This window comes from Oncorhynchus clarkii, chromosome 31 (assembly GCF_045791955.1).
Source record: "Oncorhynchus clarkii lewisi isolate Uvic-CL-2024 chromosome 31, UVic_Ocla_1.0, whole genome shotgun sequence".
Lineage (NCBI taxonomy): Eukaryota > Metazoa > Chordata > Actinopteri > Salmoniformes > Salmonidae > Oncorhynchus > Oncorhynchus clarkii.
This window is the reverse complement of record NC_092177.1, coordinates 13536538-13553219: the sequence shown is the minus strand read 5'-3', so window position 1 is coordinate 13553219 and position 16682 is coordinate 13536538. Positions and strand designations below refer to the sequence as shown.

Sequence of the window (16682 nt, the reverse complement as noted above, 5' to 3'; positions counted from 1 at the left end):
GCATTCTGCAGTATATGTAGGTTATCTATTCAGAAATATTACGGCAGAACAGACCAGGGCATTCTACAGTATATGTAGGTTATCTATTCAGAAATATTAAGGCAGAACAGACCAGGGCATTCTGCAGTATATGTAGGTTATCTATTCAGAAATATTATGGCAGAACAGACCAGGACATTCTGCAGTATATGTAGGCTATCTATTCAGAAATATTAAGGCAGAACAGACCAGGACATTCTGCAGTAGTTTTATTACATTCCATATTTTACACATTTTTATTGGTGTCATTGCATCTGCTCTGTGAACAAAACCTACTCATTCAGAAATAAACAAAGAGAAACATGACATTCATGAGATCTTCCCAAGATAGCAGTTTCAAGTTTTTGGGAGATATTAGTTAATACAAAGTGAATTTATTTCAAATATTAGATTTATGCATGTGCATGATCAGTTGGAACATGTTTCTACATGTAATGTAAATACGAACAGTAAGTGTTTGTTTAGATTTAATGAACAATCTATGAGAATGGAAAAGGCATACCTTTTGGCTGTTAGGTAACCAGTAGAAAATTGTCACTGTTTGTTTTTGTTGAAATCCCAGAAAGATCATCAAGGACCTTCAACATGATCATGTTTTTTCTCATACCAGATCAATGCATAAAAATCAAACATAATCAGGCAATCAGACTAATAAAAATCAGTGAAGAACATAAACAACAAAAAAATGAAACAACAAACAACCACAACTAAAGAATCATTCTCTCCAGTCCAGTTGCCAGGGAAACAAAGTTAACAATAAGGCCTGAGTCTAACATTAGGCCTCCTCATGTACACCCTGGCCTGGCTGTATTCTGAGACCCTACAGGCACCAGGAAGATGGCTATTTCAGATGACTATTTCAGGCCCTCTTCCCCCCCGTATTGGGCAGACTGGAGGGTTGTTTGTGGTAGCAGTCCGGGGGGCTAGTGTTCATGCCTGTAGGGACGTAGTACATGCTATCCAGGTAGCTCTGGTCCAGAGGTGCATGACTCTGGGGCTCCGGCTTGGACCCCTGGCTCCCGGGGCTCCTGTAGCCGACCTGAGCCCCATTCTGGTGCATCGTCCCTGGGGCTGGAGCCTCTGGGTGGCGGGGTGGCTGGGGCTGGGGGTGAGGTGCAGGTGGAGGGGGGCCATAGGGGAGGTACTGGGGGGCGGGGGCGTACATGTTGGGGTTGTGGATGGAGGAAAAGGGGGCCGCAGAGGCGGGGGAGTAGGGGGCGGCCGAGGTAGGGTAGAGGCCTGAGTGAGACATGGTACTCTGAGGGATGAGCACCTCCACGTACTGGCCCGTCTCTGGATCAAACAGCATCTTCCTCAGTGGCTGCACAGGCACCTCAATGTAGAAGTACTTCCCCGTGTCAGGATCCATGAGGACCCTGCGAGGGGTTTGCCCGTACCCCAGACCACCTGTACTGTCTGGGTAGTCAGACCCAGACAGACTCCCATACTCAGACCCATAAGATGGCCCCAGGCTCTGTGGGCTGCACAGGTACTGAGGGTCCATAGGGGGCAGATTAGGAGAGTGGCTGTGGTCACTGTAGGGGCCCCCAGAGACAGGTGGCTGGCCGTGAGGGGACCGGTGGAGTGGGCGGGCCCGACTGGGGTCCATGTGTTGTGGGTGCTGGAGAGGGCGGTCGGCCGTGCAGGAATGGATCATGGAGGGCTGCGGTTGGTGGAGGGACTGGTACATGCCTGGGGGGGGCTGGGTGGGGCTGGGGAGGGTGGATAATTTGGGAGAGCTGGGCTGGTAGCTGATTGAACTCAGAGGCTGGGGATCTGCTCTGCACTGGTGTGAGCGGAGAGGGGGTTGACCCCCCATGGAGTAAGGCAGCGCCTGGCCGGGGCAGTGGGAGGGGAAGGGAGGGGTGTGGGGGGAGTGGTGGTGGTGAGGGGGTGTAAGGCCGTGGGAGGGGCAGCTAGAGGTGCAGGAACAGGGAGGGGGACGGGAGGAGGCAGAGGAGAAGGAAGAGGAGGGGTGGTAGCGGTTCAGCTTCCTCTGGGGCAGGTCAGGTAGGTGGAGGGGGCTGAAGCTTTCCCTCTCGTCGTAGCTAGGGGGGTCGTCTGATGCGTAGAAACGCAGGTCGTCTAACCTCTGCGAGTGGTCGCTGGACAAGGATTTGTGTATAGACTGCTGTGTGTGTATGTGGTGTGTGTATACGGGGGCCTGTGTGTTTGTGGATACCGCGGCAGGTTGGTTTGTCTTGTTGAAAGTAACCGGCATAGTTTGCTCCTGAGGGCACACTGTTGTTGTTTTGAGATTGTGCGGGTGGCTAGTTATATCCACAACAGTTGACTGGCTTGAGTGTTTGGCAGGGGCGTGGGTAGGAGCTGGGGCTGGAGCTGGAGCTGGGGCAGCAGGGGCGTGGGTAGGAGCTGGGGCTGGAGCTGGAGCTGGAGCTGGGGCAGCAGGGGCGTGGGTAGGAGCTGGGGCTGGAGCTGGAGCTGGGGCAGCAGGGGCATGGGTAGGAGCTGGGGCTGGAGCTGTAGCTGGGGCTGAGACTGTGAGGGTTGTGGGTCTCTGTGTGTAGCTGGGGGCCTGTCCTTGTCCCTGGGTTGAAGCCCCTGGTTGATTTGGCCTTTCATTGGATGTCTCTGTGTCTACTGTTGTTGATGCTGTTTTGTGAGAGAAACTAGCGATGATTGTTGTTTTGGTAGGTGAAGGCCTGTAGTTGGACACTGCAGAAACGGATAACTTTTTATTATAGTTAGACGCTGGGGTCGAATCGTTCGATAGATGTCTGTGGATCGTTGTAGCTGAAGTTGATGGTTTCTCATTGGGGACAGCTCTCTCCTCTTCTGTGTGCTGTTTGAAGCTTGATGTTGCCTCCGCTGGTTTCTGCTGTGTTTCACTGGACAGTGAATTTGCATCTGTTTGTCTGAACTTTGGTTTTGGTGCCACTGGTGGGCCGTTGGCTATTGAGTGAACCTCTATAGTTTGCGGTCTGGTGCTTGACGTGACAGTCTTCTCTTGTTTATCTTGTTTATGTATTTCTTTAGACAACGACCTCACCTCGATCACTTGTGGTCGGTGTCTTCTCATCAGTGCTGGTGAGCCTGGTAGCGAACCTGGTAACTTAGGTGAGTAGGATGATTTCTTCACTGTCTCCTTTTCAGCAGTGTCTTCTTGTGTTTTCTTCTGTGGGGGTGGTGGTGATGATGCCGTGCGTTGCTCTATGTCTCTGACTGTGGCTCTGACACTAATCCTTTCCTGATTAAAAGTGGTCCTAACTCTGTCATCAGTTTGAGCGGAGACTCTTCGAAGCCTGGGAGAATTTGGGACCGAATGGGTATGAGAGGAAGAGACTGATGCATTGATGGAAGATGACGAAACGGATGAGGCTGAGGTTGATGCATTCACAGAAGACGATGCAGAGGTTGACGCATTGACGGAAGACGTGGAGAAGGATGACGCTTCTTGCACAGTGCTTGAGGATGATACGGATGAGGCTGCTTGCACAGTGCTTGAGGATGATACGGATGAGGCTGCTTGCACAGTGCTTGAGGATGATACGGATGAGGTTGCTTGCACAGTGCTTGAGGATGATACGGATGAGGCTGCTTGCACAGTGCTTGAGGATGATATGGATGAGGCTGCTTGCACAGTGCTTGAGGATAATGCGGATGAGGCTGCTTGCATAGAGGATGTAGACGAGGACGAGTAGGTTCTCTGTCTGTGTGAGTCACTCGTAACCCCGTCTGAGGGTCCACGGGTCTGAAGAGGGATCTCTATTTGGTTGATATGTTTCCTTGGAACCCCTCCACCCCCACCTTCACCCCCACTCCTTCTTATCTCCTCTGACACAGCCTCAGAGACCACAGACCCAATATCTGCCTGGTAGCCCTTCTCCTTGACCAGTATGGACACGGAGTGGCTGGGGGTAGGGGTGGGGATCTTGGTGGGGACAGAAGAATGTGGAGTGCCTAGAACTGGAGCTGGGGATGAGGTTGAGGCTGGAGGAGAAGCTGGAGCTGGTGAAGCTTTGCGACCAGGTGAGGAGACCAGGGTTGGAGCTGGGGCTGGGGATGAGGCAGGAGCTGGGGAGGCTGGGACTGGGACCAGGGCTGGAGAGGCTGGAGTAGGGCAGGAGGGAGCCGGAGACGTCAGGGCCGGGGAGGCTGGAGCTAAGGCTGAGAATGACTTGGGCTTATTGGATCCATTCTGTAGCACCAGAGAAGCACTAGCCACTTCTTTGTCTTTAATGGGGAGTTTAGGGCTGCTGCCCAGCATAGGTGGCTTTGTATCTCTTCTCACCACTTCAGGTTTGTCACTAGACTCTGATACACTTCGGTGTCTCCTGGTTACTCTCGGTGACTCTGTATCACTGGGTTTCACCTTGGTGTTGCCTGTTTCTGTTTTGACAGTGTCCTGTACAGGGGTATTGTGTTGGTTTAATTCTGTCTCTGTCACAGCTACTTCTTCTGTTGTGCAACTCTTAGCTGTTACATCAGAAGGGTCCTTGGGTACTTTGGTTGTATCTGTGGACACCTGCTGTAAAGAATCAACCTTAGGTTTGCCTCTAGACATTTCTCTGTCTGTTTGGTTGAACGTTCCTGTTTTGTTTTTGTTTTCTCTCCAGCTGACAGCTTTGTATTCTATCTGCATTGGCTGAGGACGAGGCATCGGCTTTTCCTCTTTCCTGTCTTCACATCTGTCCTCTCTCCTCTCCTTTTTTCTATCCTCCCCCCTTTCCTCTCCCTGTTCCTCTCTCCTCTCCTCCACACTCTCCTCCGTCCTCTCCTCCTTCTCTGGTGCTGGCATGGCCTTGAATGACAGGTTGTATGTGTTTTTCACCAGCCTTCTCACATCTCTCACTTTGTGCAGGGGAGCTTTGGCTTTACCTTTCCTATTGGCATCCACATTCTCAGTCTGTTTATTCATCTTGTTCAAGGTCTTCACTCCCTTCTCTTCTTCCATGGTTTCTTTATGAGAAGTCTCCACTCTCCTGTATTCTTCTCTTTTTTCTCTATGTGAAGTCCCTATCCTCCTGTCTTCTTCTCTGGATTCTCTATGTGAAGTCCCTATCCTCCTGTCTTCTTCTCTGGATTCTCTATCTGAAGTCCCTATCCTCCTGTCTTCTTCTCTGGTTTCTCTATGTGAAGTCTCCACTCTCCTGTCTTCTTCTCTGGTTTCTCTATTTGAAGTCTCCACTCTCCTGTCTTCTTCTCTGGTTTCTCTATGTGAAGTCTCCACTCTCCTGTCTTCTTCTCTGGTTTCTCTATGTGAAGTCTCCACTCTCCTGTCTTCTTCTCTTGTTTCTCTCTGACAGGTCCTCCCAGGGGAGGCAGTCTCGTGTTTAACCTCAAGTTTAGTTTCTAGCTCGGGCGACAGTGAGACGTTTAGAGAAGATGTTTTCTTTTTCTCTGTAGCAGGGCTGGGTTTCAGAGTGATCTCTGGTGTTTTGGATGTGTAGGTGCTCTTGACGCTCGGATGTTTATGGTTTTCAGAGTCAGAGTGGTAGTCCAGCTTTTTTATGTTTGTCATTCCTGCCTGCGTTCTGTTGGCTCGAGTGGCAGCAGGGACGCCGGTGTTCCAGGCAGCTGCATCTGCTGAGTCACCTCCCTGTTTGTCATCCTTCTCATCCCTCTGTTTACTGTCATCCCTCTCATGCCTACATTTACTGCCATGCGTCTGCTTTACTCCCATCATAGCGTTCTTCTCTGTGGGTTTTGTACTTTCAAACGGGAACACCAGTTCAGACCTCATCTCTGGTTTGACCGGTTCAGTTCTCCAAGAGTTTGGGTTTCTGACAGGAGATTCAATTCTGTCATTGTTTCTCTGAGGACAACTAGTAGTAGGGGGCTCAGACCTCATCCAAGGGCTAACATGGTTAGGGGTTCTGTTGCAGTGAGATTCAATTATATTGTTTCCCTGGGGAGAGGTAACTGGAGCAAAACGTGCACCAGGACTCATCTCAGGGGTTGTGCAGGTTGGTTCAGGTCTCTTGTTGCTTCGCAGTGGAGAAGTGGAGTTAATATTAATAGTACGGTTTGTTGGTCTAATACTGGGTTTCACCCCGAAACTTCTCTGTTGTCTGTTTACGTCAGTGTTTGGGCTCGTCTCTCTTCTCACAGCCAGGTCCTCAGAGGAAATACTGTCTTCTGAATTTATACTGGAACTCAGATTCTGTGTCTCTGGTTTAGGGGACTCTTTAATGGTTGACAATTCACTCTCAGAAGGAGGAGGGGTTTTGTTCTCGGAGGGGCTGAGGTCACCTCCTCCTTCCTGTTCGGTTTGTTTACCAACATTTGGCATCTTCTTGGAAAGGATGCCCTTGATCAGGCAAGTGGCCATCTTGGTTTTGGTACATGTCTCGTCAAGGGACAAAGACTTCTGGAGCTTGCCCTTCCTTTCGGTCTGCTCAGTGGCAGGTTCAGAGCTGAGTTCCGGGCGGTAGGCTTCCTGCAAAGCAGCAGGTGTGCTTTGTTGTCTCTGCAACGTCTCTCTGTTGTGTCTCTGTAGAGAAGGACTGTCCTTTGTAACCACAGGAGCCACAGGAACCATTACAGGACTAGGAACCATGATGGGACTACCATCGCTGTTCTCACCCAGCTTCAGCTCGGCCTTATTCCTTCTCTTCAGCTGGATCTGTCTCTTGGGCACTCCTCTCCTCACCTTCTTGGGTTCCTCTCTCTCCACAGCCACGTCTACACACTCGAAGCTGCCCATCTCATATTTTTTGGATGGGTCCAGGCCGTCGAGAGGTGGATAATAAGCCCCAGAGGAGGGCTGCTGCTGCTGGCGTGGGACTGGGAAGTCTTCATTGTCCAGCCGTGGAGCAGATCCTCTGAGGTCAGCATAGGCCAGCCAGGCTGCATTAGCCCCTGCTGGGCTGTCCTGGATGGAAGGCTGGGAGGCTCCGGTGGAGGAGCAGTGGCTGGAGTTGTACATGTCCAGGTAGTCCACCTGAGGGGATCCAGAGGACAGGCTGCGGAAGGCCACGTCACTGAACCACTTCACCTCGTTGTCCTCCTCATCCAGCTCACTGCCCATGCTGGAGCTGGGGCCGTCGGCTGAGATGCGTCCAGGAAAGGAGCTCCCGAGCTGAGGTATCGCAGGCTTGTGCTTGGGCTCTTGCTGCAACTTCTTGGTAGGTCCAGATCCACCTCCTCTGGCTGTCTCTGGCTGGGAGCTGTGTGCAGCTCTGTGCAGTATACCGTGTTGTTGCTGTTGTAGCTGTTGTATCTGTTGTAGTCTGGTGGTGAGCAGGCTCTCTGAATAGGAGCGCGCTGCTGGCATTCCCTGTCTACTCTCTCTGCTTGTGGGAGCTGCTTCGTGGCTTGCAGGCCCGTTTCTATTCCTGGCACTGAATGACAGGTCAACCTGTTCCCCCTTGTAACTGGCTTCCTCCTGCTTCCCCTCCCCCTTTCGGGGCACCCGCTCCTCCCCCTGTCTCTCACTCTCCCTTTCTCTCTCCCTCCCCATTGCCCTCTCCCTTTCTTCCTCTCGCTGTCTCTCCCTTTCCTTTCTCTCCCTCTCCCTTTCCTCTCTCTCCCTCTGCCTCTCCCTCTCTCTTTCCCTCTCCTCATCCTCCCTCTCCCTCTCTTCCATCTCCTTGTTCCTTTCTCTTTCCCTCTGCCTCTCTCTATCCCTCTCTTGCATCTCCCACAACATCTCCCTCTCCTCCTCCTCCTCCTCCTCCTCCCCCTCCTCCCTCTCCAGCATTTCCAGGCGTGTTTGGCTGTTGTAGGCCCTGTTGTTGCTGTCACCAGAGGAAAGAGTGGGGCTTCCCCTGGATGTCACAGCTTCTATAACAGACTCCATTATGGCCTCAATGGCCTGGGTCTCAGAGGGACTGGTACTCCTGTTTCCCCAGTGGCCGTGAGGCCTCACTGGGGCCGGGGGTATGATGTGTACTGGAGTGAACCTGGTGAGGGGAGGAGAAGGGATGTCTTCCTTACTCATACGATGAGCCATGTCTTCTTCAGTTAGCCTATCTATGGTTTTATTCCTAGGGTTGCGTGAGGTTTCTCTACATGGGTGCTCAGGTGTAGGAGACTTGTGTGAGGGGTTGTTGCTGTCACTAAGGTCAGGGGTTAGAGATGAGGCTGGATGTTTATGCTCCAGATCTTCCAGTCCCTGGACAGGTGAGTTACCTGTAACCCCGTGGTCAGGTGAAAGGGAGGGGCTCCTTCCTCTTGAAGAAGCAGTGGGATCAGGTGGGATGTGTCTGGTTTCAGGTGTGAAGTTTAGGATCTCAGGTGTGAAGTTTAGGATCTCAGGTGTGAAGTTTAGGATCTCAGGTGTGAAGTTAGGGATCTCAGGTGTGAAGTTTAGGATCTCAGGTGTGAAGTTAGGGATCTCAGTTGTGAAGTTTAGGATCTCAGGTGTGTGGGCAGAGAAGTTGTAGGGGACTGGAACTTCTCCTAGTACAGGTGAAGAGGTGGTCTCTCTACTCTCTTCAGTAGGTGATGCTTCCCTGGAGTCGTGAGAAAGGTGATTACCCAAGGGGTTTGAGGTGCCGTTAGTGATGAGTCGCACTGATAGGCTACCAATACACCTCTCAGGTGAGCCAGGTGAAGCCCTGCGTTCAGGTGAGTGGGCAGGATTCTTTACTCCAGGTGAGCCAGGTGAAGCCCTGCGTTCAGGTGAGTGGTCAGGACACTTTACTCCAGGTGAGCCAGGCGAAGCCCTGCGTTCAGGTGAGTGGGCAGGATTCTTTACTCCAGGTGAAGCCCTGCGTTCAGGTGAGGGGCCAGGACTCTTTACTCCAGGTGAGGGGGCTGAAGTGTTTAGCTCAGATGAGGAGCGAGCAGCTTCCACTCCAGGTGAGGGGGCTGTGTACCCGGGCAGAGGTGAGGGGGTTTTATATGTTGGATAAGGTGAGACAGTTTGACTCTTAGGAGGTGAGGGGGCTTTATACTCAGGTGAGAGGTTTTTATATCTGGGTGGCTCAGGTGATTCAGCTATTTCTCTAGTCTCAGGAGGATGCACGATAGAGCTGTATATCCCTGTAATCTCAGGTGAGGAGTTGCTACCTCTGCTTCCAGGTGAGGAGCCTCTACCTATAGAGTCAGGTGAGAGACTGTTCCGTCTGTTCTCTTCGGTAGGGGTGGTGCTCTTCCTCTCAGGTGACAGGTGTGTTCTGCCTCGTGGCTCAGCTGAGGAGAGGAGATCGTTGATCTCAGGTGTTGACACCAGCACCCTGGCTTCTGGGGAGAGGATGGAGTAGGTGATACCTGAGACCTGGGGGGAGGAGGAGTTGAACCGAGGGTCCAGGGACTTGGCCTTAACCTCTCCAGGTACCTCAGGGGTGAGGTCTCTTTTATTGATCTCTGGTGTGGAGGATGTGATTCTGATCTCAGGTGATTGCGCTGTGCTCCTGGGTTTTATAGGAGGGCTGGTGCACCTTACTTCAGGTGAGGGGGTTCTTGATAGGGTTCTATTGTAACGTGTTTCAGGTGAGGTGGTTCTTGATAGGGTTCTATTGTAACGTGTTTCAGGTGAGGGGGTTCTTGATAGGGTTCTATTGTAACGTGTTTCAGGTGAGGGGGTTCTTGATGGGGTTTTATTGTATCGTGTTTCAGGTGAGGGGGTTCTTGATAGGGTTCTATTGTAACGTGTTTCAGGTAAGGGGGTTCTTGATAGGGTTCTATTGTAACGTGTTTCAGGTGAGGGGGTTCTTGATGGGGTTTTATTGTATCGTGTTTCAGGTGAGGGGGTTCTTGATGGGGTTCTATTATAGCGTGTTTCAGGTGAGGGTATTCTTGATGGGGTTCTATTGTAACGTGTTTCAGGTGAGGGGGTTCTTGATGGGGTTCTATTGTAACGTGTTTCAGGTGAGGTGGTTCTTGATGGGGTTCTATTGTAACGTATTTCAGGTGAGGTGGTTCTTGATGGGGTTCTATTATAGCGTGTTTCAGGTGAGGGGGTTCTTGATGGGGTACTATAGTACCTTGTTTCAGGTGAGGGGGTTCTCGAGGATGTTCTTGTCCAGGTGTCTGAGGATGAGGAGGAACCTGAGTGGTATGAGCTAGTTGAGGAGGATGAATCTGATCTGAATTCAGGTGTGAGACTCGTTGATCTGAGTAGTTCAGCACTTTGTGGGATACTGGCTAAACTGACTTCAGTTGTGACACTGGTTGACCTGAGTTCAGTTGGGACACAGAGCAGACTGAGTTCACGTTTTACACTGGTTGATCTCAATTCAAGTGTGATGCTGGCTGATCTGAGTCCAGGTGTGGTACTGGTAGACCTGAGCTCAGGTGAGGAGGTGACAGGTGTAGGAGGGGTGTACCTTGGGGCAGGTGTTGAGATGGTGCTCCTGGCTTCCTCTGAGGAGCTCAGGTCTCTCTCTGAAAAGGACAGGTGAGGTATGAGTTCAGGTGTACTGACGGAGTTCTCTAACTCAGGTGTACTGACGGAGTTCTCTAACTCAGGTGTACTGACGGAGTTCTCTAACTCAGGTGTACTGATGGAGTTCTCTAACTCAGGTGTACTGACGGAGTTCTCTAACTCAGGTGTACCGACGGAGTTCTCTAACTCAGGTGTACTGACTGAGTTCTCTAACTCAGGTGTACCGACAGAGTTCTCTAACTCAGGTGTACTGATGGAGTTCTCTAACTCAGGTGTACTGACGGAGTTCTCTAACTCAGGTGTGGAGGTTCTGCTGAACAGGTCAGGTAAGGACACTCTCCATTGATTGTCCTGTGAGTATGCTTTATTCCTAAACTCAGGTGAATAATCTCTATTATTTAGCTCAGGTAATGCTGAGGTGAGGCTTCCTAGCTGAGGGGAGATACCTGTACCTCTAATCGTAGGTGGGGATGAAAGGGATGAAGGTTTAGACTCAGGTGTTATGGCTCTATCCCTAGGTTGAAATGACACTATGTAATCAGGTGAAAAAGGGTTGGCTATTAACTCAGGTGAGTGGCTGATGTCCCTTAGTTCAGGTAAACTCTGAGCTACCTTGGTCTCAGGTAAAGACAGACTTGTATTGTCAGGTGAGGAGGCTGTGCCTCTGACTCCAGGTGAGGAGGCTGTGCCTCTGACTCCAGGTGAGGAGGCTGTGCCTCTGACTCCAGGTGAGGAGGCTGTGCCTCTGACTCCAGGTGAGGAGGCGCTGTCTCTGGCCTCAATAGGATGCACAGGGACCACGGATTCAGATGAGGGGCTGGAGTATCTATTCTCTGGTTCAGGTGTCAGGTGGGTTTCCCTACACTGTGGTGAGGGGGCAGGTGAACGCTGGACCACCGATGGAGCTGAACCTTTACCGTCAGGTGAAGGTGTTGTAGTATTACTGTAGCCAGGTGAAGGTGTTGTAGTATTACTGTAGCCAGGTGAGGGCGTTCTGTTTCCACAGTTAAGGCTAGGTTCCTCAGGTGAGGAGTCAGCTGTCCTCCGTCCAGGTGTTGGAGCTGTGTTTCCTTGTTCTAATCTTGTGCTGACGTCCCTAGACGTCCCCGATGATGCTGTGTTGTTTCCTGCAGTAGCTAAAGGTCCTGACTTCCAGCCTTCAGATAAATGAGAATTATTCTCCCTCTGCGTTGGAGGACTGAGCTTCTCTCTAGAATCCTCAAAGTTCTCTGGAACTGTGTGGTAGGAACTTGTCGAGTCGTTCAGCTCATCTACCACAGGGGGTGACACTTGGGGCGACTCTGAGCTCTCCCCTGCTCCTACGGGAGGGGGAAAGGGAGTGTTGACGAAGGCCCCTGCCGCGGGGCTGCTGGAGAGTGAAGGAGGCCGCGACTCGCAGTCGTCCCCGAAGATGTCACAGAGGCAGGTGGTCTCAGAGATGGCTGAGCGGTGGCTGGGGATGTTGGTGATGTCGAAGATCTCCACGTGGTTTGGGGTTCCGTCGCGGTGGCGCAGGGAGCTGCGGAGGAATGAGTAGCTGTCCCCCTGGAGGGTCCAGCTGTCCATCGCTATGCCACTCAGGGCTCACAGGGGACCGGCCGGTTTCTCTTGTGGTGTGTGTGTGTGTGTGTGTGTATGTGTGGGGGGGGGGTCCGTACCTGGACTAAGAGCAAGGCAGAGACACAAAAAATAGACTTACTACTAATGATAATATTCCTATCTGAGCATTAATATGTTTGTGTCACCAAACCTGACCAGTGTTACAGGTTGTTATTCAGGTTAATGTTTAATTAAGAGGATACACATCAAAACATTCATAACATCATCTGAATTCATTTTGTCTTCATAATCATTCCATGAGGCCAATGAGGCCCTAATCATTAAAATGTCACAATAACTTACCAGCTAACCAGTGCGCTAACTCAGCCATATGTCTCAGGCATGCACACATAGGTGTCTGGTTGGACATAGATATATGGGTATCTGTATCAGTTGGAACAGCCTACACATTCTGAAGTAATGCCTTACTTTAGTAGAAAATAGCGATTAATGACTGATTCATCACAGGGTAATAGTCATTTAGTAATTTTAGCATTAGGACTTAGCAATTAGCATTATTCAAACATAAAAGTTAATTCAGGAGTGTGCTCTGCTAACAGCTAGCATAGCAGCTCTGTCACATTGAGATATTTCTGCAAGAATTTTGTAAAGAAATCAAGAGTTACAGACACTGAAGCGTAATAGTAGGCTACATCCTAAAAGAGAGCGGTACATAAACGTGTTCTTGCTCAGTTTCATACAGACCTTGTATCTATTTTCTCCACATTGCCATGCCTTGTGGCTGCACTCAGCTAGCTCCCTCTCAGTATGTGAGCCAGAGAGGTATTTCAGAGAAAGTCAGAGGGGTCGCTACTGTACCTTCGCCTGGAAATGTCTGGGGTTCTCCCTTCCTGGGTATTGAGTTCTTCTGTGTTGGAATAACACCCCTCATTCAATCCACTGCCTCTATTCCACAGTCCAGTCAGTTCAGTCAGTCTAGTCAGTTCAGTCAGTTCAGTCAGTTCAGTCAGTCCAGTCAGTCCAGTCAGTTCAGTCAGTCCAGTCAGTTCAGTCAGTCTAGTCAGTCCAGTCAGTTCAGTCAGTCCAGTCAGTCCAGTCAGTTCAGTCAGTCCAGTCAGTCCAGTCAGTCCAGTCAGTCCAGTCAGTTCAGTCAGTCCAGTCAGTCCAGCAAATCATGCAATATACTACCACCTCCACTTTCATCCATTACAGAGCTGCTGTTTCTGCTGCTGCAATACTGTGCTCTACCTTAACCCGGTACAGCCCAGTACAGCCCAGTCCAGCCCAGTCCAGCACTGTCCAGCCAAGTACAGCCTACTACAGTGCAGCTCAGCCTGAGCCGGTCTGTGCACAGACTCATAGACTCATAGACTCCGGCTTAATTATAAAAAGAGACACTTATGGAAAGTGCAACAGGAGAGCCACCACTCTCTCGGCCCCACCCCTCTGAGCCAGCTCCAGGATAAGGACTTTCCAACAGGCAGGGGTTGGGTTGGGAGTTTGGGGGTTTTGGTTTGGAAGCAGCTACCCTGTCTGATTCCAGTGGAGCGGAGGGGGAGGGGAGACGAAGGGAGGGAGGGAGGAGAGGAGGGGAGGGGAGAGGAGGTGAGTTATGGTTAGCAGCAGGTGTTGTTCCAGCCAGGATGGGTGCCTCTGGAATCTGACACTTGGAGCCAGCTCAGTCACAGGGTCCTGGGTTATATATAGACCCACACTATCAGGAGGAGATGGTAGGGTTAGTTTAGCTCCCTGGGGCCCAGAGTGAGGGGACAGAGGGGATAGAGAGGGGAGAGAGGGAAGAGGGGGGCGGGGGGTATGGAAGAGAGGGGAGAAAAAGAGAGAGGGGAGAGGTAATGGAAGAGAGGGGAGAGGAAGAGAGAGGGGAGAGGAAATGGAAGATAGGGGAGAGGAGGAGAGAGGGGAGGGGAAGAGAGGGAAGAGGAAGAAAGAGGGGAGAGGAAGAGAGGGAAGAGGAGGAGGGGAGAGGGAGGGAGAAAGAGGGGAGAGGAAAGGGAGAAGAGAGGGATACAAAATGGCTACAAGGCCTACTAGACTTCTGGAATGTTTGGTTTTACAAGATGTTGTGAGTGTGTGTGTGCGTGTGTCTGTGTACATGTTTAGCTGTCTATTGCTGCTTTGCATGGAAACTCGATTTAATAATACCCCTCATAACCTTTCTGGGGTATTTTTGTTTTGATGTGTAAGTTGTGGCCAGTGAGAGATTTTACTGAGATGGAGAAGGTTCTGCTAGTAGCTAGAGAGAATGTTTAACAAGGTGTGTGTGTGTGTGTGTGTCTGCGTGCGAGCGTGCGTGGGCGTGTGTGTGTGTCTGGTCTGCCTGTTTTGTCATGTTGGGGACAGTCAGTGTGCCCTCTGGGACTATCCCAATAAAGCAGTTGATTACTATCCTCTTACTGACAGCTAGTAGAAACTCCTTGAGAGCTGGTCTCATTCAAGGCAACATAATGACAGTGGGTTTAGTACGAAAAGGAATCCTATTCCTTATATAGTAAACTACATTTGACCAGAGCCCTAGAACAGGGAGCCATTTGGAATGCACACAGTGACTGAGGGATTATAGTAGTGACATTATGTCATGGGGCAGAGAGACCTCATTCCCCTGGAGAAGTGGGCAGACTCTGTCTCTAACCACAGGCCTAGAATCAGTTTACTCTCCATCAGCAACAGACTTAGAAATACGGATGCAAGTGGCAAAACTGATCCTAGATCATCACTTAAGTATAAGCGGTGATGTCATCCTACACTCCTAGCTGTCCTCTCCAGCTATAGTTGTATTCTGGATCAGAGGCCTCAGTACATAAACAGCGGTTGGTTTGGTTGCCATGGTTTGTCAGATTATCCTACAGTAAACTGGCCTACATTATTTTATGACACGTTATAAATACACATAGATATCACCAGGCAGACATGGGGGAGTGTTAGAGAACAGTGAACCACTATCACTATCTGACACAACATGAGACGGAAACATGAGCCAGATAGCTGTGTACTTTTCTCCATGTATTACAGTAAACTCAGGCATACTGTATGTCAGATGATCTCTTGGATGTTCTCTCTCTCTCTCATCTCTCTCTCTCAATTCAATTCAAGGGGCTTTATTGGCATGGGAAACATGTGTTAACATTGCCAAAGCAACTCTCTCTCTCATCTCTCTCTCCCCCCCCCCCCCCCTCTCTCTCATCTCTCTCTCTAATACCCCCATCTCTCTACCCCTTTCTCTCTCCCCACACCTCTCTTTCTCCCCATCTCTCTGTCATCCCTCTCTCCCCACCCCTCTCTCTCTCTCTCTCTCTCTCTCTCTCCTTCTCACTCTGTCATCCTAGAGTTCAGGCGGTTATTGTATTGCTGTGGGGCTAGTGGTCCAGAGGTGGACTCAGGGGAAAGTATGCCTGGCACCTCAACTATGGAGAGGTTTTACGTTCAGCCCAGGGTTAGATTAAACACAGCAGCCCCCTTGCCTCCAATACAAAACTACACCTACTTGATCAACAGCAATACCCACACACCAGCTGGCTAAACCCATCCATTCACAAGCCAACTACAACAACCATACCCCAACCTGCAGTGCTATGTTCAATGTTTCTGAGTTGCCAGGGTACCCAGGAACACAAATGAGAGCCAGCCTTTTGGCGACATCCTGTACTGTTATAGACATGCTCATTATAGTAGTGTGCATTGTTCCTGTCATGTATGTTGTTATAAAGTGATCTAGTGAAGTAATACATGTACTAACATATAGGTAGGTTCAGTATAAGGTTGGGTCTCAGCCTGGTCTAACATATTGTCAGGTAGGTTCAGTATAAGGTTGGGTCTCAGCCTGGTCTAACATATTGTCAGGTAGGTTCAGTATAAGGTTGGGTCTCAGCCTGGTCTAACATATTGTCAGGTAGGTTCAGTATAAGGTTGGGTCTCAGCCTGGTCTAACATATTGTCAGGTAGGCTCAGTATAAGGTTGGGTCTCAGCCTGGTCTAACATATTGTCAGGTAGGTTCAGTATAAGGTTGGGTCTCAGCCTGGTCTAACATATTGTCAGGTAGGTTCAGTATAAGGTTGGGTCTCAGCCTGGTCTAACATATTGTCAGGTAGGTTCAGTATAAGGTTGGGTCTCAGCCTGGTCTAATATACTTTAGTTCCTCCTCAGACAGTAAACTCACATGGGTGTTTATTTCCTGTGCTCCTATATTTGGGCTGTGATGCTAAACCAAGGCCCAGTCTCATGAGAGGGTATTTTAGAACCAACCAACCCCTTAGTATTCATGACAAACAGGACAGAATAGAAACCAGCAGGATCACATTTCAAATCTATCTTTTTTCAACTGCCCTAGTTTGTTGTGATGCCCTTTTCTGGGTGTGATTGTGGTTTGTGAATCTGTCACCTAATTTATTAATCCATGTGTGTGTAATGATTGATGTGCATCACTGTAATCTAGCCTATCGGGGGCTTCATAGCACCTTCTAGAAAGATCCCATGCAAAAATCTGTCCAATCTTCTGTTGTGAAGTGTGATTATGCATGTTTAGATCATAAGGAATGAAAGATTATATCAATTGGAGTTGTTTTGACTTGTACAGATGTTCTAATATAATAATAATATATACCATTTAGCATTTAGCTTTAATCCAAAGCAATTTACAGTCATGCCTGCATACATTTGTTTACGTATGGGTGGTCCCGGGAATCAAACCCACTATCCTGCCATTGCAAGAGCCATACCAACTGAGCTGCAGAAAACAACACTTGTCTTACTTCGTAGTGTTTCTCTAATCTG

At 49.9% G+C, this 16682-nt stretch overlaps 1 protein-coding gene across 1 annotated transcript; it reads right to left on the bottom strand.

Annotated features, from left to right (window-relative positions):
• Positions 1–231: 231 nt before the first annotated feature.
• On the bottom strand, positions 232–13315 carry LOC139390511 (serine/arginine repetitive matrix protein 2-like). Its single transcript, XM_071137656.1, has 2 exons — positions 12752–13315; positions 232–11996 (listed from the first exon to the last, which is right to left on the bottom strand). The coding sequence occupies exon 2, from the start codon at positions 11897–11899 to the stop codon at positions 899–901; it is 11001 nt and encodes a 3666-aa protein (XP_070993757.1). The 5' UTR covers positions 11900–11996; positions 12752–13315; the 3' UTR covers positions 232–898.
• Between the last annotated feature and the right edge of the window lie 3367 nt (positions 13316–16682).